This window comes from Trichoderma aggressivum (genome assembly GCF_033847375.1).
Source record: "Trichoderma aggressivum f. europaeum strain CBS 100526 chromosome Unknown scaffold_064, whole genome shotgun sequence".
Lineage (NCBI taxonomy): Eukaryota > Fungi > Ascomycota > Sordariomycetes > Hypocreales > Hypocreaceae > Trichoderma > Trichoderma aggressivum.
In genome coordinates, this window is record NW_026946430.1 from 1 (window position 1) to 23,349 (window position 23,349).

Sequence of the window (23,349 nt, forward strand, 5' to 3'; positions counted from 1 at the left end):
TAAAAATAAAGTACTAATACTTAAAGTAAAGGCAGTAGAATATTATTTAAGCTAATATTTTTTTTTTAGTTAATAATAAAGGGAGAAAAGTTATACCTATATAAGATTATGCCTGCGTAGTAAAAATATTATACCCCTTATTAATTACTATTAAATTTATTATATTATTTATAAATTTTTAAGCTTAAAAAAAACTATTATTAATAGCCTTAAGGCTTATAATTAATTAATAATTTAATATTAATAATTTTTATTATAAAAATTTCTTTACTTTATATAATATATACCTTTTACTATAAATACTTAAATTTTTCCCTTACTTTATAAAAGTTTTATTAATATTAATTACTTTTAATTATTTACTTTTACTAAAAAATATATAAAAATATAATATTAAAAAAAAAATTAAGTAATAAAAATATTTTAAAATACTTTACTTAAATATTAATAACTTAGGGTATATTTTTTAATAAATTATTATAGCTATAATTATTAAAACTTATTTAAACTTTTTAATAAATAATATAAATTTTTTAATTAAATATAAAAAAAATATAAAAAGTATTTTTTTTTTAACTTTAAAGTAATTTAAGTTAATTTTAGTTATATATTATAATAGTTTTAGGCTTTATTAAAAAAGTTTTAATTTTAAGTAAGGAAATTTTAATAATTTTTATAAAGTTCTTTAATATTAAAAAATATTTTAACTCTTTTTATAAATTAATATTTAAGTTTTTTAATAATTCTTTAAAGTTAACTTTATTAATTTATTTTAAACTTATTTTCTTTATATTTTATATTTTTTTTACTTATATTATATAATCTCTCCTAAGTATAAAAAATAAACTACCTAAGAGCTAAGATTAAAATAATTATTATTAAACCTTTATTTAGTAATTATTAACTAGCCTAGCTAATTTATATTTTCTCTTTTATAATTAATTTAAGTTACCCTTTTTTACTTTATTTATTCTTTAGGCTTTAGTAAACTTTCTTTATAGCGCTAATAGTATTTGTAATAGTAATTGGAAAGGGTGCCAATTGAGCCAATAATCAAAAAGATTAGCAATACTAGCACTTTGTGCTAGGATTCCCTTTATAATAGCCTATATATAATAGGTAATAGATTACAGCGCCCTTCAGGGCCTATAATCCTGTTATAATTATCCTCCCCTTCTATAAGCTGGCACCTGACAGCTTTATAGCAAGGGATATAGGGTATCTTGCCTAGGCACGCTGGCTTAACTGGCTTGATGGCCTAACTGGAATATCTTGTTCCGGGCTCGTTGGCCCTATAGGCTGATGCTGACCCCTAGAAAACCACTATCTGTGAGCCTGACGTAAGAGATTCAGAGGGGCCCCTAGCCTAGCCGGGCCGGCTTTGCCGCTGCCTTAAGCTGGATTCGAACCTATGACCTCCAGAAGACCCATAAAGTGCTAGTATAATTGTAACAGTAATTAGAAAGGGTGCTAATTGAGCTAATAATCAAAAAGATCAGTAATACTAGCACTTTATGCTAGGATTCCCTTTACAATAGCCTATATATAATAGGTAATAGATTACAGCGCCCTTTAGGGCCTATAATCCTGTTATAGTATTAAGATTATAAGTTTTTATAATAGTATTTATTATTTTAATAATAGTTACTATTAGTTTTTTATTACCTTTAGTTATTATAATTATTTATAATAAACTTTAGTTAGCTATTAACTTATTTTATAATTATTATAAAAATTTATTACTTTTATAATATATTATTTTATTAAGTAGTTTTTTAATTTTAAAAGTATTATATATATAATTTATTTTTAAATAAAATTATTACTACCTTTTATAACTTAATAAAATAATTAGCTTATTTAATTTAGTTAAGTTATTAAATTATAAATTATAAGCTTAAAGCTTATATTATACTTAAACTTTATTATTTAAGTTTTTTTATATATTTTAAGTTTAGTCTTAAACCTTAATTAATTATACTTTATAACCTAAATTTTTAAAGTTTAACTTAATTAGCTATAGTTAATTAAGTTAAGCTATAAATTAATTTTAGATTTTAAACTAAAGGCTAAGGCATAGCCTTTCTTTAACTTAGTTATTATAGCTTTATTAAACCTTTTAATAATAAATATAACTTTTATAATATTTTTAATTATTAAATTAATAAATACTTAAAAAAAGAGTTAAGAAAAAATTATTAATTAAAATAAATATTTTTATTATAATTAAATTAATACTTTTTTTATAAATTATTTAAAAAATATAAATTTTTATTTAAATTTATAATTAAATATTTTTTAACTTTTATATAAATTTAAATAATTATAATAAAATTAATATTATTAATAAGTAATTTACTTAATAATAAAAACCTACTTAAATTCTTTTACTTTTATTAATAATTAAATTATAAAATATTAATAATTTTTTTATAAAATATTATTATATATAGGAAATTTTTTTAAAAATAATTAATACCTAAAGAATTATTTATTAATTTACTTAAGTTTACTTAGGAATTAATTAAAACCTTTAGCTTAAAAAAAACCTTATTTTACTAAGTATATTTATTATTAAAAAGCTTAAAATATTTATTTATTTAAGTTATTAATAATTATTTTTATACTTTATTTAATTTTTTAAAATTATATTCCTTTTATAATTTTATTAAGTTTATAAATAAAAAGTTTAAGTTTTTATAATTATTATTATATTTAAAGTCTTACTATTACTTAATAAAAAAAGTAAAGATTATTTTTAAAGTTTTATTAATTTTAGTATTTTTTCTTTATATTATAAAATTAATTATATAATTAACTTACTCCTAAAAATAAATCCCTTATATAAAATTATTTATTTTTTTTCCTTAAAAAACTTAAAAAATTATAAAAATATATTTAAAATAACCTAAAGAAAAAAAAAATCTAATTTTTAAAAAACTTAGTTAAAATATTTATTTTTTTTATATTAAAAAAAAATAAAAATTTATAACTTTATATAAATTATTAAAAACTTAATAAAGTAATAAAAATAAATTATTACTTTTTTTCTTTAATATTAAAATTTTTTAATTATATTAATAAATTAATATATTTTATAAAAATTAATATAAAAAATACTTATTATTAAATTTATATTAAAAAAAAAATATTTTATATATATTATAACTACTTTAAATTTTTAATAATATTAATAAACTTAATTAATATATTAATTATTTTTTAGTATTATATTTACTAAATATTATATAACTTAATTAATATTATTTATATAATATATTTTAATAATATTTTTATTTTTTTATATACTTAAGAAAAATATATTATTTATATTAAATAAGTATTAAATTAATTTTATAAAGTAGAATTATATATTAAATTTTTAAAATATACTTTTTATATATATAAAATTAAATTTCTTAAATTTATTTTATTTTAAAAATAATTATTTATAAATTTAAGTAAAATTAAAAATATTACTATTTAAAAATTATTAAAAACCTATTAAAAAGTCTAAGTATTTCTTAAGTTTTATAATTTTTATTAAAGATTTATATAAAATTACTTTAAAATTATAACTTTTTTTATAATATTTATAAAAAAGTATAATTAATAATAAAAAACTAAGGTAATTTACCTTAAACTTTATTAAATTTATAATATTTTATTAATTAAGAAATACTTTTTAAAAAGTTTTTTTACTTTAATATTTTAACTTAAAAGTATTTATTTATATTAAAATAAATACTTTTTAATTTATTATAGTAAAAATTTTATTTTAGCTTAATTAAGTAAAGTATTATTACTTTATAACTTTTTAGTTTTATAAATTTACTAACTTTAAGCTTAATTATAAAACTTTAAATTAAGAGATATTTATAATTATAAAGTTATTTATATATTAATAATATTATATTAAAAAAATAGTAAATTTTATAAAAATATTTTTAAATTATTATAATTTTTAAATATTTATAAAATTACTTAAGTTATTTAAATAGTAAACTTATTAATATATATATTTTTTTTTTTTAATTTTATTATTAAATATAAACTAAGTAAAAGTAATTTAGTAAATAACTTATTAAAGTATTTAAATTATAAAAGTAAAGCTTTATTAAATATAAAGTTTTTTTTTAATTTTTAAAAAAAACTAATTAAATTATAAGTTATTAATGTTTATTTTTTAAATAATTAATTTAAGTATAAAAAAAATTTTTTATTAAATAATATATTTAATATATATATATAATTAAAAAATATTTTTAATAAAGCTATAATTACTTTAATTAATAAAAACTTAAGTAATAAATAATTAATACTTAAGTAATTAATTAACTAAGTTATTAAAATAATTAATTATAAATAATTATTTTTATTTTTATTTTTAAATATTATTATAAAAGTAAAAGCTATATATAATAATAAAGTATTAGAATTTTTTATTAATTTTATTTAAATTTTATAAAATTAAAACCTAAAGTTAAAAAAGTATAAATTTTTAAAATTTAAGGTAAAAAAGTAATAATTTATTAATATATAATTTATAAATAATTAAAATATATTATAATATTAAAATTATATTTTTATACTTAATAAAAATAATCTTAAGGATAAATTACTATTTTTTTATTATAATAACCCTTTAGTTAAGTATTTTAGTATTACTTAAATAATAAATTTACTTTAGTAAAAATTTTATTAATATTATATAAATTAAAATATAAAAAAATATATTTATATTTATATAATTTACTAAAGGAATATATTTAAGTAATATAAATTATATAATAAGTTTAAATTTTTACTAATTCCCTAGGGATTTATATAAGAGTTATTAATAAACTTTATTACTAAATTATTATTTATAATATTTTAAAATTATAAAGTAAATATAATTTTTATTATTATTAATTATTTTACTAAATACTTTTTTTTCTTTTTAATTTAAATTATTATTAATTTAATAAAATTAATTATATTATTTTATAAAAAAATTAAATTAAAATTTAATATATTATTTTATAAAAAAATTAAATTAAAATTTAATATATTATTAAAAATAATAATAAATAAAAGCTTAGTTTTTACTAGTAAATTTTAATTAAATTTATATTTTATTTTTAAAATTAAGTAAAGGTTATTAATTATATTTTATTTATAAATTAATAAATAAATAAAATAAATAAATTAAATCCTTAAGTATTATTTATAGTATTTTATTAATAAAAAATAAATAAATTAGCTATAATTATTAATTATAATAAAATATATTTATAATAATATAAAAAATAGCTTTATTAAAGTATTTTTATTTAAAGTAATACTAGGGTATTAACTTAAATTTTAATTTGAAAAAAAGTTATATTAGGAATAACTTTAATAAAGGGGGGATCTTAGGTATATAAAAATAAATTAGCTAATTATATAAATTATAAAAAAATTTAAAAATATAATAGTAAATTATAATTAAAAACTAATACTTAATATTAAAAACTTAGTTAAATTATTAATAAGGAATTTAAAAATTAAGGAAAAGAAAAAAAAGCTTATATTAAAATTTATTAACTTATTTTAAATACTTAAATAAGTAAGGAAATAAATATATTAACTAGCCTTTTTTAAAAAATATTCTTATATTTATAATATATTTAATATTAGTTTTTTAAACCTTAGGTAATATAATTAAAAAGCTAAGTTAAATCCTTAATAATATTAAACTTAAAAAACTCCTTTAGTAAATAAGAAATTAAAGAAATTAAAGTATATTAAATTAAAAAAAAAATATTACTTAGTTAAATAAAAAAAATAATTTTTAAAATATAATTAATAAATCCTTAAGGGAAATATAAAAAATTTATAAAAATTACTAATATAATATTATATTATATTATTAATATATAACTAAAATATAATAAAAAATATATTAATATTAAGGTAAAAAGGCTAATTTTAAAAAATATAAAAAATAACTTAATTTTTAATTTATAAAAAAAGGAAATCTTATTTTAAATTTAGGGAATTTTATAAAAATACTTAATAAATAAATAAGCTTAAATTTAAAACTTATACTAAGGGTCCTAAGGCTTAGCTAATATAAAAGTAATATTTAATTATAATTTTTTTAAATTATTAAGAAGATTATTTATATAAGTATTTTTAATTACTTAAGGTAAACTTTATTTTAATTTAATTATAGCCTAAATAATATTATTTATTATTTATAAAGTAATTTATTAAGAAATATACTTTAAATTATTAATATTAATATATAAAAACTTTTAATAATTTTATTACTTTATTTTTTTTTAATAAGTTATTTTAACTTAATTTTTAATAATTATAATTATTTAATATATAAAATATATTAATAAAACTTTACTAATTTTATAATAAAACTTTATTATTTATAATAAAAAAAATATACTTAATAAAATAAAAAACTTTTATTAATATAAATTAATATTATTATATTATAAATTAATAATAATAATATAAGCCTTTAATAATAACTTTTTTAATATTTAAAATTTTATAAATTACTTAATATATTTAATTAAAGTAATTAAATATTTTATAAAAATTTATTAAAATTATTATAAAAATAATATAATTTTTATAAAAAAACTTTTAAACTACTTTACTTATATTAATATTAATTAAATTATAAATATTAAGGAAAATAATAAAATAATAAATAATATAAAGTTATTTATTAAATTAATAAGCTAAGTATTTTAAAAAAGCTAAGGGCTTATACTTAAGTAATATATTAATAAAACCTTAGTAAAAAACTAAACTTATTTAAATTATTTATAAAATATAATTATTTTTATTATAAATATATTAAAAATATTAAGCTAAACTTAGCTTAATTTAAGTATAATTAATAAAAGTAAATATATTAAAATAATTTCCTAAAGTTTTTTTAAGGTTATTAAAGTTAACTTTAAAGTTAATTTTAAAATAGTATATATATTATTACTAATATATATAAATTTATATATAATATAATTTTTATTTAGTAAAAGTATTAAAGTATTATTTTTCTTTAGTAATATATAAAAAAAATATAATATAATAATATTAAGTTAATAAAATAAGGTTTTATTAATAAATAGTTAATATAATATTATATTTTTAGTAATTATTATTTATTAAAAAGAATTTTTAGTATTAAAAAGTAATATTATATAAAATATAATTAATAAAAAAGTAAAATTATAAAAAATATATAAGAAAAATATTATAATTTATACTTTATAATATATTATAATAAATAATTATAAAATTTATTATATAGGGTATTATATTATAATAATATACTTTTCTTTAATTATATTAAAAATTACTTATATTTTTTAATTAAAATAATTATAATAAAAAAGGAGAATAATTATAATAAAATTTTAAAGGTATTATAATTATATATATAATACTAAGGTATTATAGCTAAGTCTTTATATAATTACTATAAAGGTTATATTTATTATTAAAAGGTTTAGTAAAGCTATAATAGCTAGGTTAAAGGAAGACTATGCCCCAGCCTTTAGTTTAAAATCTAGAATTAATTTATAGCTTAACTTAATTAATTATAGCTAACTAAGTTAAACTTTAAAAATTTAGGCTATAAAATATAACTAATTAAGGTTTAAGACTAAACTTAAAATATATAAAAAGACCTAAATAATAAAGTTTAAGTATAATATAAGCTTTAAGCCTATAACTTATAATTTAATAATTTAACTAGACTAAATAAAATTATTTTATTAAGTTATAAAAAGCAGTAATAATCCTTAAAAATAAATTATATATATAACGCTTTTAAGATTAAAAAACTACTTAATAAAACCATACACCCTAACTACTTAATAAAATAGCTAAGCAAATAGCTAAATCTATAATTAATAAAATTATAGACTTATAATTAAAAGCTCTAAAGAAAGAAAGACTAAAGCTAAGTAAGGCAAAGTATAAGCTAAACTAGCTAAAGGGTACTAAAAACCCTAAGCTAAGCAAAGGGATTAAGAAAATTATTAAAAAAGCTAATAAAATAGCCTAAAATAGTAAGTAAAATTTACGCAGTTATATATATATAGCTAATTAAACTAGCTAATTAATTAAAGGCTATTACTATATATAAAGGCTTTTTTATAATTAGTTTTTTTTAGGTAGTTTATTTTTTATACTTAGGAGAGATATAATTACTATATATATACTTTATTAAAAATATAAGCTTAAGTTTTATATTATTAATATACTTACCTTTTGCTACTTGCTTAACTTATTTACTTTATATTTTATAATAATAACTCTGTGGCTAAAAACAGTTTATAAAAAGGGAGGTTTCTTTCTTTTTATAAAGAGGGTTTAGAAATAAATATAGTTTTTATTATATACTTAGTTGCTAGAGTATAGCTAGTTACTATTTAATTCCCTTTTTAACTTTTTTACTTTCCCTTAGTAACTAGTGCTTTAATACTAAGTAAGAAAATTAAGAAAAAAATTATTATATATAATAGTTTTTTTATAATTAAATTTTTTAAGTAGTTTATTTTTTATACTTAAGAGAGCTAATACTTTTATTATAATTAATTATTTTATAATTTTAATAAATATTAAAGTAAAAATAAAAAAAACTTAAGTTTTAAATTATTAAAAATTATAATTAAGTAAGTTTTAGTATAATTTCTTAATTAATTATATTTAATTAAACTTTTATAAGTATTACTTAAATACTTAAGTATATTTTTTAATATTTTTATAATTATCAAAGTATTTATTTTAAAGTATATTAATAATATTTTTAGAAATATTAATATTATATTATTAATTAGGTCTTGCTATTTTCACTATAGTATATTACTATTTTCACTATACTAGCCTATGCGCAAGACAAATCCCAAAATTCCAAAAAATATACTATAGTTATAAATAGCTAAGACTAGCTATTTAAAAATATAAATAATATTTTAAAAATTCTATTTTAATTATTAAATATTAAAATAGTATTATAATATATTTATTATATTTATGTTATTTTTATATATAGTAAAAAGCTTAATTTAACAACTTATATATTTACTTATATAAATTAAGATAATTTTTAAAAACAAGCTTTTAACTTATATAAAATCTATAAAAAATATTTACTTTTTAATTTTCACTTATAAATAACTAACTAAATTCTTTTATATATATTTAGGTTTAAATCTACTAAAGTAATAATATAAAATTACTTTTTTAAAAAAGCTTAATATAAATTACATAATAATCAACCTATAAATATTTTTTGAATATTTTATTTTAATTTTCTAAGCTTTATTTACTATAGTTGAAAACTTAAGTAGTTTTGGAAATATCCCCACTTATTGCAACTATAGTAAAAATAGCAAAACGCTATAGTGAAAATAGCAAGACTTTATTAATTATTTATTCTTAAGTATATATAAGCTTTTTAAATAATTATATAATATTTAATTTTTTAATATAATAAAAAAATATTAATAAATATTTGTTAATAAATTTATATTTATATAATTATAAAATATAAATTAGAAAATATATTTATTTTATATTATAATTATAAAATATTTATTTAGTTATATTAATAATAGTGAATTATTATTAAAAATTTAATATATTTACTTTATTTTAATAGTATTTATAAAGGCTTTATTTTATTTCACTTTAATTATTAAAGTCTTTAGAAATAAACCCTTATATATAATTATTATATAGCTTTCCTTTGACTTAGCTATTGTAGCTTTACTAAACCTCTTGATAATAAATATAACCTCCTTTATATATAATTATTATTATTTTTATAAACTTTAGTAATTTTAAATTAAATATTAAAGTTATATTTATTTAATTAAAGTATTTTAGGGGCTTAATAAATTAAGGTTTTTTAATATTTAATTAAAAAATTATAATATATTATTATATCTAAAAGCTAAGGCATAGCTTTTTTTTAACTTAGTTATTATAACTTTACTAAACCTCTTAATAATAAATATAACCTTTATATTATTATAGAATTAAAATTAAATTATAATATTAATAATAACTAAAGTTATTTATTAAATTATAATAATTAATATATTTTAATAATTACTTTATATATTAATAAATTATTTATTAAGTTTATTTTAATAATATTAAAAAATATTAATTAAGGTTCTATTTTTTATTAAAATTTTATTTAATATTTTATTTTACTAAAAGAATATTATTATATAACTTAAGAAGCTTATTATAATTAATTAATATATTATTAATAAAAGTATTATATAAATCCCAAATTATATTTTTAAATAAGATTATATTTTTAAGTAAAAATATTAATTCATTATTAATAAATAATAATAAATACTTATTTAAAATATTAAAAATAATCATAATATTTAAAATAATAAAAATTATTATAAATATACAACTTCCCAGATCCAAATGTTAACAACCTGTTGCATGATTCATTTGCTCTATACGCAAGAACAAGCATTAACTTACATGCCGATCTACTCCCTCAGCTACATGTCTATGCAAACTACATATCCAGCTTGTGTACCTAAGATATAGCCGACATTGACTTCATCATCAAAATCCCAAGCGCCGTTTTTATCCGTCAACATGAAATAATACACAGTGATATAAATTGCACACAACTCTTCCCAACACCAGTCACACACTTTAAGCCTGCATTTTCGACTGCACCCACTTCACCACACCTCCCTTGGCGACAATCTCTTGAACACTGGGAGGCATCTCTCCAACTTTTTGCTCCCAGGAAGAGCCATCTTGCTCCGTAATGGTGACTTTAGATCGGCGGACGTCCCACAGCAGCTTCCAGCCCGTGCGACGAGTTAGAGGCTTCTCCGCGTCATCCTTGTACGCTTCACGAAGCCGCTCAATCAGCTTCGGGATTTCAATTCCAAGAAGAGCGTTGTTGATACCTAAAAGTTTTTCATTAGTTATTTGACATTACAAGGAAAGTCTGGAGAGCCTCAAGGAAAGCTCACTGTTGCGACCGAAGATGTTGCCGAAGCTACCTGCAACCACGAGAGGAATCTGCTTGGCTAGGATAGATGTGGCTGCCTGCTCTCGGGAGCTTCCACACCCAAAGTTAAATCCGGTTACCAGAACATCATTCGGCTTGATAATGTTGCCAAACTCGGTATCGTAGTTCTCCATGCACACCTTGGCCATTTGCTCTGTGGTCATGCCATCCTGGTAAGTGTATTTCCCTGGGTAGATGCCATCAGTGTTGATGTTGTCATTATCGCCTGCTTCAGTTAATAAATGACTTCATAAACGCATGGAAGGCCACTCACAGAAAACGATTTCGCCTTCAATCCTCTCGGGGAAGCCCGGGACGACGGTGGTCAATGTCTCTTCTTCAGTGGCCGCTGGGCTTGCCGATTCCTCAGCAGCGCCTTCAGCAGCGCCAATCAAGCTCTCCATCTCACCAAGGATTTTGTCAAAGGCATCTCCAACGGCGCGAGCTTTGTCGGCAACAAAGTCACCGCTCCCCTCACCAAAGACTACTTTCTCGACGCCCTCGGGCTTTTGGTACCAGCCAGGGCTAGCAATTTTACCCTGAATAGCACTGGCTGCGACGACCTCGGGGCTGGCGAGATAACACAGTGCCTTGGGACTTCCTACAGACAGCACATTAGCATCGTATAAAAATTTGGAACCACAGACTCGAGTTACCCATGCGGCCTTTATAGTTTCTGTTGCTCGCGGAAATACCCACCTCGCCTTCCTCAAGTAAGCCCTATATCAATGATCAGCACTGAACACAGACCTCTAGAACATGTAGTGTCTTCCACATACGGTACCCTGTAGCCTTTATTAGCACTGGAATCTCCAACATATTGCATTAACCACGTATATAACTTACTAGACCAATGCAAGGACCACAGCCAGCTGGGAGTAGCTGAGCCCCCGATTGCTCGAGAACCTGCCAGTCTCCCGCGTCTTCCGCCATCTTCTGTTCAGCCAAAGACGCAGGTGCAAGATAGAACTTGACGCGAGGATGAACCTTGGCAGGCTTGCCATCCTTACCAGCCTCCCGGAATACACGAGCAGCAGCAGCGAAATCCTCACTTCTACCGTTGGTGCAACTCAGAAGATACGCCTTGTCTACAGCGATATCCTGAGCCTCGAGGTTCTTAACAGGGTTGGCAACCTTGACAGAGTTGGGACCAGCAACAAAGGGTGAGAGGGTGGATCTGTGGCCTTGTTAGAGTGACCACTTTGAATGAGACAAGAGTTCTTACAGGTTGAAATAGAATTCCTTGGCATATTTAGCACCAGGATCAGCAACCATGGGGTTCTCCAAAAGCTTATCAATCCGCTCGTGATTTATCCGATCCTTGGTAGGACTGTTAGACATGGCTGCGAGTGTGGCTCTGGCGCGGTACCATGAGATGAGCTTGTCATCAACAGGGAATAATCCTACTCATACACGTTAGTAACTCAACGAAAGCGGCGGAAAAGAGGTTGGACCTGATAGCGCGCCCCATTCGGTAGTCATGTTGGCGATTGTCAAGCGTTCGGAAATTGGAATGCTTGCCAGAGTCTGCTCAGACCCAGTGAACTCCACGCACATGTTGAGCACGTCATCTTTATTAAGCAAAGCGCATAGGGCTATGATTGTGTCTTTGCCTGTGACCCCCGGAGGCAGGACGCCCGTGAAAGTGATTTTCACGGTCGGGGGGATTTGCCAGAACACCGTCGAGGTTGCCAGGACACTTGCAGCGTCTGAGCGGACGATGGCTGTGCCGAGACACCCAATACCACCGTACATGTTCGAGTGACTATCACTGGCAACTGAATATGGCATTAGAAGTGGGCACAGGACGGTACGGGGTTTGGGTTAACTGACCACTGACGGTTCCTGGCCAGGCATAGCCTTCTTCAATCATAATTTGGTGCCCAATTCCGTGTTTAGCGGGGTCTATCAAGTCAGTTCCACGCGCTTCAAATGGATATCTTGGGGATGGGGGGGTCCCGGTAGTGCTAACATACAAAAGTCGATGCCGTGCGTGTTGGCAAACTCTTCGATCAAGCGGTATTTGCGTAGATTTTGTTCAGAGTTATTCTGAACGTCATGATCAAGCCTGTGAAGGATTAGACAGTGAATACGAGCTCAATTGGAAGAAGCAAGACTGCGTACGTCATGACGACCTGGCGGTTATCCTTGACCGAGGTGGCACCCATTTCCATGTACCTAGACAGCTTAGTTATTGTGCCATTACAACGAGTCAGTCAAGTGTCCCTACTTTGTAATGACCGGCCATGAATTATCGTGCGTCATGCTCTTATGGGGCCTATTTCAGAGTGTTTAGCTCGACTGCTTAGTATCCTGACAAGGTATAGACCAACCGCAACGTAATATAATCTCCAGCCTTGACTCTTCTCCCTTCGAGAAGGCCATCTGCGTGAAGTTGTACAATCTTCTCGGTAAGTGTCTGCGGGTTGGCCGGAGCGGCGCCCAGAGAGGACTGGAGGACAGATGATCTGGGAGTGCCATCGATTTGCGACTGGAAGGCCTGTTGCCGTCGGGGGCTGGACAGGGTGTAGGTACGGAACTGAGTACTAGATGCCAACAGCAATCGTGAGCGTGTAATCGAGGTTCGAGCCTGTCGCGCCGCAAGGGCGGAGGCATTGAAAGAGATGGCTCTCCGCTGAAGAAATTCCGCTGTCAGTCAAATTTCTTCGAGGTTTGGACGAGGCATCTGCACGAGATGGGGCGCCAATGATGGGTAGAGAAACGTACAAGTGCCGTCATGGTTGATGGCTGTAGCCTTGAACCGGAATTGATGATCCCAAAGAGGTCGTTGCAGGCGATCGAGCGTCAGCAGCGAATAGGCAAGGACGCACGTTGATGCTGGCGATGGCTTCAATTCCCGCTGGCGACTCAGTGCACAGAGCCGGCGTCGGAGCTACGTCACAAGCAAATGGAAACAACAAAAAAAAAAAAAAGAAAGAAAAAATACGCCAGTTGTGATTGGCTAGAGATATTGATAATTAGCCATTATGGCTCGCGTGAGAGTTCGAGTAGTGGGGACTGGGCTGCTAGTAGATTTGACAGCCCCAAACAATCTATTCCAAGATGCCCGATGAACTACGAACCCACCTTAATATGCACGCCAGATCCCGAAATACAGCTGGACAAGGGATCTACAGCTTGAATCTATGTAACTCTCTGTACAATGTCCCAGTAAATATCCTACGGTGCAGGTGTTGTCCTCTTATCAGCTCATTTGGTAGAACAAAGTGAATAGGGTCCATCAGAACTGGTGTATCCTTGACAATACATGTGCGCATATACTCTCATCATTCTACTCGTACGTTCATAACCGCAGATATATAAATACATGAACAGCCTTTTACCATAGATTCATGACCGCGCCCCAAAAAACAAAACATCGTTGCTCATACACAACCAACTCCAAGCCGTAACAGTAACAGCCAGAATAATTTTATCCACGTAATCCAACAAGGACAAAAAAGAACTTGTAATCGTAATCTCAACACTATAGTACATGTCTCATGCCCACTCACCAAAAAGACTCTTCTTGTGTATTGTTAAAATGACCCTGGGGAGATGCTAGGCTTTTGATTGGTGCCCTTGGAGTGCTTAGGCCATGCCATTCCACTCTTACCACTCTGGTTTTCGTCTTGATACTTGTAACCAATCCAGCTAGAGTCTGAGATAGGTTCACTCGTACCCAGAGGTGTTAACCATGGTTTTGAGTGATAAGGAAGCACATTTTTTAATGACACTGCTCGAGTCCTCCGCGTCGTAGACTTTGGCGTTGTAGACTTTGGCGTCGCAGACTTTGGCGTCGCAGACTTCGGCGTTGTAGCCTTGCGCATATCATTGATAATATCCTGCAACTCCTGATCATCGCTCACAATCTGGGCTTTGATAAACGAAATATTATTCGGCGACGATTCTTGAATCGTTTGCATTATTGGAGTACGCGGCGTATATGCTATATCATCCAACTTTGGAGCAAACTTGGGATCTGGGACGATGGACGGGTCGAGCATCGCCTCGGCGCCCTTGTCCAATAGAGTTTGGATATCCAAGCTCTCGCCATGAGAAATTGGGGTTTTATGGCTTGGAGTAACGCAGTCCATGTTGACTTCTTTGCGCAAAACGTGATCAATGTCGATGGCAGAGAAGAAGGCGCAGGACTGGGGGAGATCGTTTATGCCCACTTGTTGCGCGAACATGGCGCGGGTCCAAACATTTGCTACTTGGAGCGCAAGTGCAGCCCTGTATTTATCCTCATTCTTCACCAGATACCGAATTTCATCGTGGACTGTGATGGCCAGCCGAGCATCGAGGTTGAACCGGCGGATCAAGTAATCCATGGAAACGATCAACAGGTGGAGATAATCGACGCCCGAGGATTGAATGGCCCAGTTGATGCGGGAAGGCAGGTAGCCACCCTTGCTCACAAAGCGGCTCATAAGCGCTTGTGTGATACCAGCTCCCAACACCGGTGTTCGGGCCCAATCCTGTTCCGCAAACTCTTCCAGTTTGTTGAATACAAATGACTCCGTCCCACCTCTCCAGAATTTGTGCTGGTTTATGACCCTGCGAATCGTCTTGGTGCCTTTCGTGTTGGCGTAGAGTCTCTGGGCAATCGTCATTGTCTCGCTTTCACTGAGTGCAGGATTGAATTGTCGTAGGAGAGTGGCAGCAAAGTTCAGCCCAGCTCCGTAGATACGCCCGTAGTTGAAGACCTTCGCGTCATTTCTAGTGATACCCAAGATTGCCGCTGTCCGCGAATGCAGGTCTGTGCCTGCAGCTTTTGTCCCCTCAAGCGTCATGAAACCGATTGCATTTCCGCCGTGAATTTTGAACGTCGCATCGCCCATCAGGCTAGCAATCCACAGCTCCTCCGAGTCTACATCGGCACCCACAAAGCAGTAACCATCTGGAGCTTTGACCATCGATTTCAACTCAGACCCAACACGGTTCTTCTTGGCATTGCTTGCCGTGAGCCAGGTTTTCTCAACTGCTCGCCGAGTGATCGTACCCATGGGAATAACTTGGGGTAAGATAAAGCCTTGCCGCTTTTCACCAGCCTCCATCGCTTTACCCTCTGTAGCGGCGAGTATGTCGTTTTCGTAGACCACCATTTGGGACCTTATCCTATCGCGCGCGCTTATCCAGTAGGAACAAGAGGCGTTCATTTCCAGTGCCTCTTTAGCATACTCATACTCTGATGATAAGGTTCCATTTTCGAAATAGTTGAGATATCCTTTTGCCATAGGGTTTGAGCAGCGCGCGGTGGGACCATCTTTATGAGGGAGCTTAAAGTATGAGTGCCCCCAATCGGCGCGCAAGGCAGGGTCAGAGTCATCAAAGACGCACTCTGGCATCTTCTTTGCGAGGTAACCAGACACATCGGTTGGGCTGACTCGAAACACCCAGCCATACTTGTTAGACCAGAATAATGGATGCCCATCCCAAGCCAATTTCAATAGCAAAGGTGCGATGCGACTTCGCACCGTCAGATTCATGGGAGCGTCTTTACTGGAAAAGAGATCTTTATACCATTTCGGCTTCCCTGGCATCTTCTGTCTTGCATCTGGTACTGGTGGGTCATTCTTGCGTTTGCCTTTGACCATTCTAACCTCTTGTACTGACCAGTCCAGTTGCATCATCCAGGGGTCTTTTTCCCAAATCTCGGGGCTGCCCTTTAGCTCCTCAGCTTTCTCTGCCAGATCCTTCAGCCTCTTCTGGACCGATTCAAGGAGGTTATTGTATAGTGCATCGGCATTAGCGATGTATTGCTCCCAAGTCTCGTTGACCGGCAGAATAACGGATGACAAGTGCCTCAGGGCAGCGAAACTGACTGGGTGTGGGCAAACATTTAAGAAGCTGGGAAGAACGATTTGATAAACTCTGTGAGTGGTGGACACATCTGCAGCGCAGTATTCCAGAAGTTGGTCCAACTTCTTCAGTATGACCTCGGGGTCGGTCTCGGCAAAGTTATCCCGTGTACTTTTGTCGATGGTGGCATTGAGATGGAACTTGGCGACATCCCGCAGTGAGTTGACTGAGCTTTTCTCAACCCACAGCTCCTCCTCTTCGTGGATGCTAGGATTGCTCAAAAGCTCAACCATGCCGTGATCAGGATCTTTGCTGGCGACTCTTTCTCGCATCTCTCGATTTTTCTTGAATCTCTGCCAGGTCGGCCGTTGTCGTGAGCACATGCCGTTAACAGCAACGTGCAGCGACATGGTATCCAGAAATCCAGTTCTAGTTTGCTTCAGGTTGTACTCTTCAAATATTCTTGCCCTGTCATAGCCAACATTGTGTCCCACGATAATACGGTCCTTGGTTGGGTCCCCTATCGGTATTAGTTGTCGCTCGTTGTCGGTCTCGCCCAGTAGCCAAGGAGATAGCCAAGAGTACCATGCCGTGGGGCTGACTGCGCAAGCCATTACTGCAAATTGGTGGTTTTTGTACATGACCTCGGTGTCAAAACACAGCATCTCTTCGCTGGGGGATTCTACCGACTCCGGTGGTGTCCCATCAGAGTGATACTTGGTCCAGCCACTTCGGTGTGCCCATTGTTTGGGCTTGAGAGGGACATTTGCACACGCAAATTCTTTAGCAAGCCGCAAATATGGTTCGGCGCAATCGATCCCAAGCCTGTGAAAATGTTCGTCGAGGGTTTGGCCCTTGAGTTCGGGCAGATCGAAAGCGACAGGTTCAGAGGTATCCGTGTTCTTTCCATAGAGGTCGTGCCGTTTCAAATGATCTCTTGACAGCATTACCAGCTCCTCAGGCGGCGGTTTGGAGCCCCCAGGAAATATCTGGGGGAAGATGTGATCGCTGAGTTGCTGCACACCAACTTCATTGTATCGCGAAGTGGAAGACACTGTTATTGCCAGATCAGCTACCAATGTCGAAATCGCAACGCAGACAATGTCGCAAGCATCTTACAAGCTAGAGACTTGGCATCCTTGGATTCAGCCCTTTGCACCACATCAGCGAGCCATCGCGACTGCGCTTCCCACGCAATGCGACGTCCTCGGTGGCGAGCAAGCCGAGCGAAGCTCGCTACTGGAGCTCGCTGGAGCTGGCCAGCGGCAGAGTAGAGTGCTCTCATACGTGTTGGGACGACATTAAAGAAACGCGACAGAGCGCCGAGTGGTTTGGTCTTGCAGCGATGAATAGGGCAGAAGAAGACGAGGATCTTCTAGAAGTTGAAGTCCATGGCCGTTCACGTTCACGAGAAAAGAATTGCGCTATGGCCGGTCCCCAAGGGCGCAAGGAATTTTAGTGGGGTGGGGCGTATGCTTTGCAAGGGAGAGCTGAGCTTATCAAGAGCAACTGCGGAGATGGCAAAAATGACGTCGAGTCGCAAAGGTCAGTCATGTTGATGCTACTGTAAGCTTTAAAGCTCACGCGCTCCAGGAGAAAGATATAGAGAGCAACTCAACGACTAACTATGCGGACTGGGTGATGGAAAGAGTGAGATTATAGTCTAGTAGACACATGTAGCCAGATTGGCCCAGCTGAAATCCTCCATTGTGGCATCAGGCTGTCTGTGTTACAGCAGCCAGGCCAGTAGCTGCGGCCCCCTCGCCCAACGCCGCTTTTGGCCCCCGTCATTGGTCCGACGTCCCAATTGGGAAATATAGGACTGAAGCCATCTCCAAGATCTCCAGGCACCGTAGGGCTGGATCCATCAATCTTGGCACCGCCGCATCGCCGCGCATCAGGACGGTAAACACGAGTGGCAAGACTACATCATTGAACTATTGGCATTAGTCATCTTGTATAGGAGCGAATTTTTGATACTTGGTTATTCTGAATAGAATGAATATCCGCTCTGAAGCAGCTTTAATATTAAACCCTTTTTATCGTCTTATACTTTAGCTCTCAGTGGCCATGTGAAATATGAAGCGCAAAAAAAACGCAAGTCTAACTTTTACCAACCCTCACAATGTGCTATTAATCTATCCCACAATCTCAAGCATCTTATATCAACATTTGCCTATGCATTGCACTTTATGCCAAGTTATTGGGACTGCCCTCGGGTAAGTTCTCATGTCGCTTTGTCCGAGTAAATTGCTACCCTAGGACCTATGTAATCTGCCCCACAACAGCGCTTCTTTCTTTACAAGTACATAGATTTGCAACACTTCAAGCCAAAATGTCACACCGCCTGAAGAAGTTTATTTTTGGCGCCTATGTTTCCAAGCCAAGCAGCCTTTTACATCTGCCAGTTTGCCCTTGACTCTGGACTATCGAACGCCAAATATCATGCTGGGTCCTATTCTCATCATTACGGCATACTTTCGTAGTTTCCAAATAACCGTAAAAAAGCTAATAATAATACAGGCCATGCCACATTTGAGATCTTTTGCTTCATAAAAGGCGTACGTCCGTGTGCAACGTCTACGGCGAATGGCGGCACGACTCATCGTATCGCTTTGCTAGCGAAATACATTATATATGACGGTAGAAAAAATACACATCCGTACGAAATAAACTAATCTGCCAATGATTTTGTAGATACTAGAGAGATAGAAATCTTTCCAGTGTAGGCAGGTAGTTTAGATACGTGTTGGCGGCGAGCTTCAATCACAGCCGATGGAGGTAATTTGACAGGAAGTATAGGAGATGAAGACCTACCTAATTACGGAGACTTGTGTAAACTAGGAACAGGTAGATACCAACATGAGGGACGAGAACCTTCGAGTCCAACCCTTTTGTCATTCAACATAGCTGTTCTGGCAGACAGACCATGGTTATACTCCTGCCTCGGACAATGACTCAATGATCACATTGTAGCCAAATTGGCCGCACTGAGTGAGAGGGGACTACACTCTGCGTTTATATCCGTCCTTCTATAAACACTCGGATTTAAGCTCTCTCGTTTTGGTTCAAAATGTTATGATACAATCCTTCTACATGCCGAGCGAGTGGGATGCGCCCCCTTTCCACGGGCTGAGTGAGTCAACCGCGAATATTTGAAATCCTGGCGGTTAGACCGTGAGAACACTTTATGTAGCTGTGATTTGCTCAACAATGCGCACTCGGGTTGTTATCATGCCTCCGATGCTTGATTTGTCTTCCTCTTTTTTTATTGGCAAATGAATCAGGTAGCTTTTTTCGATAATGACACCAGAAGAACTTGATTTTAGGCATCAAAATTTGCGGTCGCCGGAAATAAAGGGGGGTCAGGCAACAATGTAACGGATGCAATATCCCACGTATCAACATCACTCAAACGCTGAATCCCTTCCACTGTCATCGTAGACTAGTCGAGCATTGTCCAAATCCCCGAATCCCGTGTTCTCACTCGCGTGGCGAATTCAAAGGGCTGGTGACAGTGTAATCTCGTCCGATTCAGGGGGCGTGATGCTTCTCCATCAGATATTACAGATTCCGGACGCCCCATTTACGCCCTTTACCTCATGGCAAATACCACTAACCCCTATATTCTCATTCTAGGTGGCTTTGCACTTCTTCAAGTGCCCGTGAAGACCGAAAGGTATGGTGTTTAGACATTCTGATGCTGGCTAGGAGGCCAGGCAGTTTTACGAAGTACCTATACCTAGTATTATGTGTACCCCATGTGCGATCTCCGGCCCTTCGTACCGAAAATAAGATAAAAAAGTTAAATAATATGATTTACGATGCAAAAAATATTTCAAATTCTACATTAAAGGAAAAAGAATGATCTCGCCCGGGCCCGAACCGGGGACCTTTTCGGTGGTGTCAACAGATGTTGTTAACGAAATGTCATGACCAACTAGACCACGAAACCATTGGTTCCAGTTTGGATGCCAAGTATGGGTGTCTCCAGCATTCTTCAAAGATCCAAACTACAACTGACGAACCGTCTCATCATGAGATGGTTGTTGAAGCATATCATTACGAAACTATCTCGTTGATATGAACTTCGGGTAGGTGTTCCGGATGTCGGCAATGCTAAGAACCCGGACGGGGCCGTAAACAGGACGACCGCCGCCAATCAGTACATACAGAGAGTGGGAAGCGTATTCGGTCGTATTCACCCTGGGCTAGCGGCGAGGTTGAGACATTGGGTATTATTACGTGGCGCATCTTCTTGATCGTGAGTTGATGCCTATTCTGCGTTCTACTCATTCGGCACTAAGACGTTCGTCTGAATATGTAAATAAACTCAAGAGGGCATACATAACGGACAAATGAAAGAGAAGGCCATTTTGGGGGACTACCTTTAGAGCTATGTTGAGTCATTCGGAGAAGGATGACGAGCCATTACCACTTACGCAGTACGAAGTACAAATATGCTGCCGTTGCACCAATCCGCGCGAGAGCCGGACTGTAAAAGCACCCCGACCGAAGGATTGATCCACGCTCCTGATACGGCAGTTTAAACATAATCTTCACTCGATCCTTGCATAGTACATGGCTGTCGCTGGGTTGGCCTTCTGCTGCTGGCTGTCTGGTAATGTCGGGATTCAGCGGTTTAGATGAGTAACGGGGTTATGCCGTCGGAATTCGGGCTCGCATAGCAGGGGGACATGGCACTAAGCCCTTTGCTAACAACGAAAAGCAAACGAACGTTTATTACCACCTGCAAAGCAATGATTGATTATCTCGAGGGAAATTAGGCTTTAGTTGACTTGAATGATGCAAGCGAAGCATTAAATCAACAGCAGCTCTTCTTAACTGATCAGTGGTATTCAAATGATTCACAGGTATTATTCATCTGCCTAAGGTATATACGGTACTACTCCATACTGTAGAAGTCAATAGTTCCTTGCAACGGAACGGGAAATAAACGCATGACCACGTAAACCATACTCGGTGGTCGGAAAATATATGTGATATTTCGCTCCCTGGCCGCCGCACATAAACAAGCTTTTTGCCAGTTCGACTCCCCTATCATCCACCGCATGGTGCAGTAACCTTGAAGTAAGGGATGGCGCCCCTCCTATTCGTGCTGGCGGTCTGGATTTCGGCTACGTTCTGAAGTGCGAGAGTTGCAAATCTACCTTTAGGTACTAACGTCAGCTGACAATTCCTCATGATGTAGCGGATAAATATGTTATTTTCGCTTTCTGATGTGCAGGTAATAGAAAGGGCCATATCATGCATGTCCTCTTGACCACATAGTGATGGAACGTCAAAACGTGTCTTGCAGCGTCTAAGAAGCACATGGCATCACTAAGCACCCTGGAAAAGGCTGAATAAAATGCGACATGTCCCAGCCGCCGTTGGGTCGGGGTTCAAAGCTTCCACCGTATCGCAAAGTAGGGGCTCTGCTAGTTAAAGTGGCGGGGGAACACGATATGTTTTGTCATGGGCCCCTGCCTCAGCTGCTCGCAAAGTCGGAGAAAAGCCCTTCGAGAAGCGCCACCACTTTCATCGTGGCGCGTGCGGGATTCGGAGTCGGGTAGCGCCCCGGTGAGGCTCGAAGGATTGGATGCGCCAAACGAGGAGTCATTGCCGCAAACAGTGCTCCATAGTTGGTTGGTACTAGGTAGCAAACGTTGGTGGCACTAGGGCGATGAGTCAACTACCTAATACAAGTAAGGGGGAACAGAATTAAAGAAAAAGTAATAATGAGGAAATGATACTGCAGTATGTTGTTGTTATTTTTGTTCGTTGTTTGTCCATCTTAGAAGAAATGGGTTGACGTGAGATTGAATTGATCGTCGCCAGGGGGATGACGTCCTCGAGGCTGGTGGGCTTTGTTTGTCTCTCTTCAAAGGTACTACCTCTAACCTAGGTATGTACCAGTACCTCTTTGCGCACAACTGCAAGGACGGATGCGGGCGGTGCCGTGGTGATTTGTGCAAGCAGGATAAGCTGGTAATATTGCTGCATAAAAGCAGAGGCTTGCCGACTCCGGCGGAGATAAGGTATCTACCAGAAGTTCCTACATAGGTGGTGGTTGTTAGAGGATAGGTGAATGAATGCAACTGTTAGTGGCGAATAGAACATGCAGCAACTCGTTGTACTTCGCGAAAACTCATCAAGCATGGCACAACACTGGTTGCACATGTGCTACCCTTTGTTCTCAGCACGGTATCAACGTTGCTGTACTTGTGTCGGCAAGATGCCTCGAATCTCGCAAGTAGTGAGCGAGATACGCGTACTCGCACTCGCGCGGCGAGGACTGGAGACTGGAGACTGGATACGGGCCACAGCAGACGCCGTCGCTACGAATACAAGCAATGTGTATGGTGTCTTACTTGCATTTCGAAGACGATCACCGTTGAGAGTGAGTGGAAATCTCAAACATGGCCCGGCAGCATGAGACATGACGTGGTCGGATGCTTTGTATGTAGTAGTATTCTTATAAT

The 23,349-nt window shown here is 32.5% G+C and overlaps 2 protein-coding genes across 2 annotated transcripts; both read right to left on the minus strand.

Annotated features, from left to right (window-relative positions):
- Positions 1–10,692: 10,692 nt before the first annotated feature.
- On the minus strand, positions 10,693–13,798 carry Triagg1_10040 (uncharacterized protein; the record flags this gene model as incomplete). The annotated part of the gene is made up of 14 exons (XM_062894068.1): positions 10,693–10,955; positions 11,022–11,285; positions 11,334–11,660; positions 11,716–11,779; positions 11,839–11,844; positions 11,906–12,236; positions 12,285–12,462; positions 12,514–12,837; positions 12,893–12,964; positions 13,036–13,127; positions 13,184–13,237; positions 13,290–13,337; positions 13,393–13,694; positions 13,787–13,798. The coding sequence occupies 14 exons, from the start codon at positions 13,796–13,798 to the stop codon at positions 10,693–10,695; spliced, it is 2,337 nt and encodes a 778-aa protein (XP_062750966.1).
- An 800-nt stretch (positions 13,799–14,598) lies between these two features.
- Triagg1_10041 (uncharacterized protein) lies at positions 14,599–18,149 on the minus strand (the record flags this gene model as incomplete). The annotated part of the gene is made up of 2 exons (XM_062894069.1): positions 14,599–17,918; positions 17,984–18,149. The coding sequence occupies 2 exons, from the start codon at positions 18,147–18,149 to the stop codon at positions 14,599–14,601; spliced, it is 3,486 nt and encodes a 1,161-aa protein (XP_062750967.1).
- Positions 18,150–23,349: the final 5,200 nt, after the last annotated feature.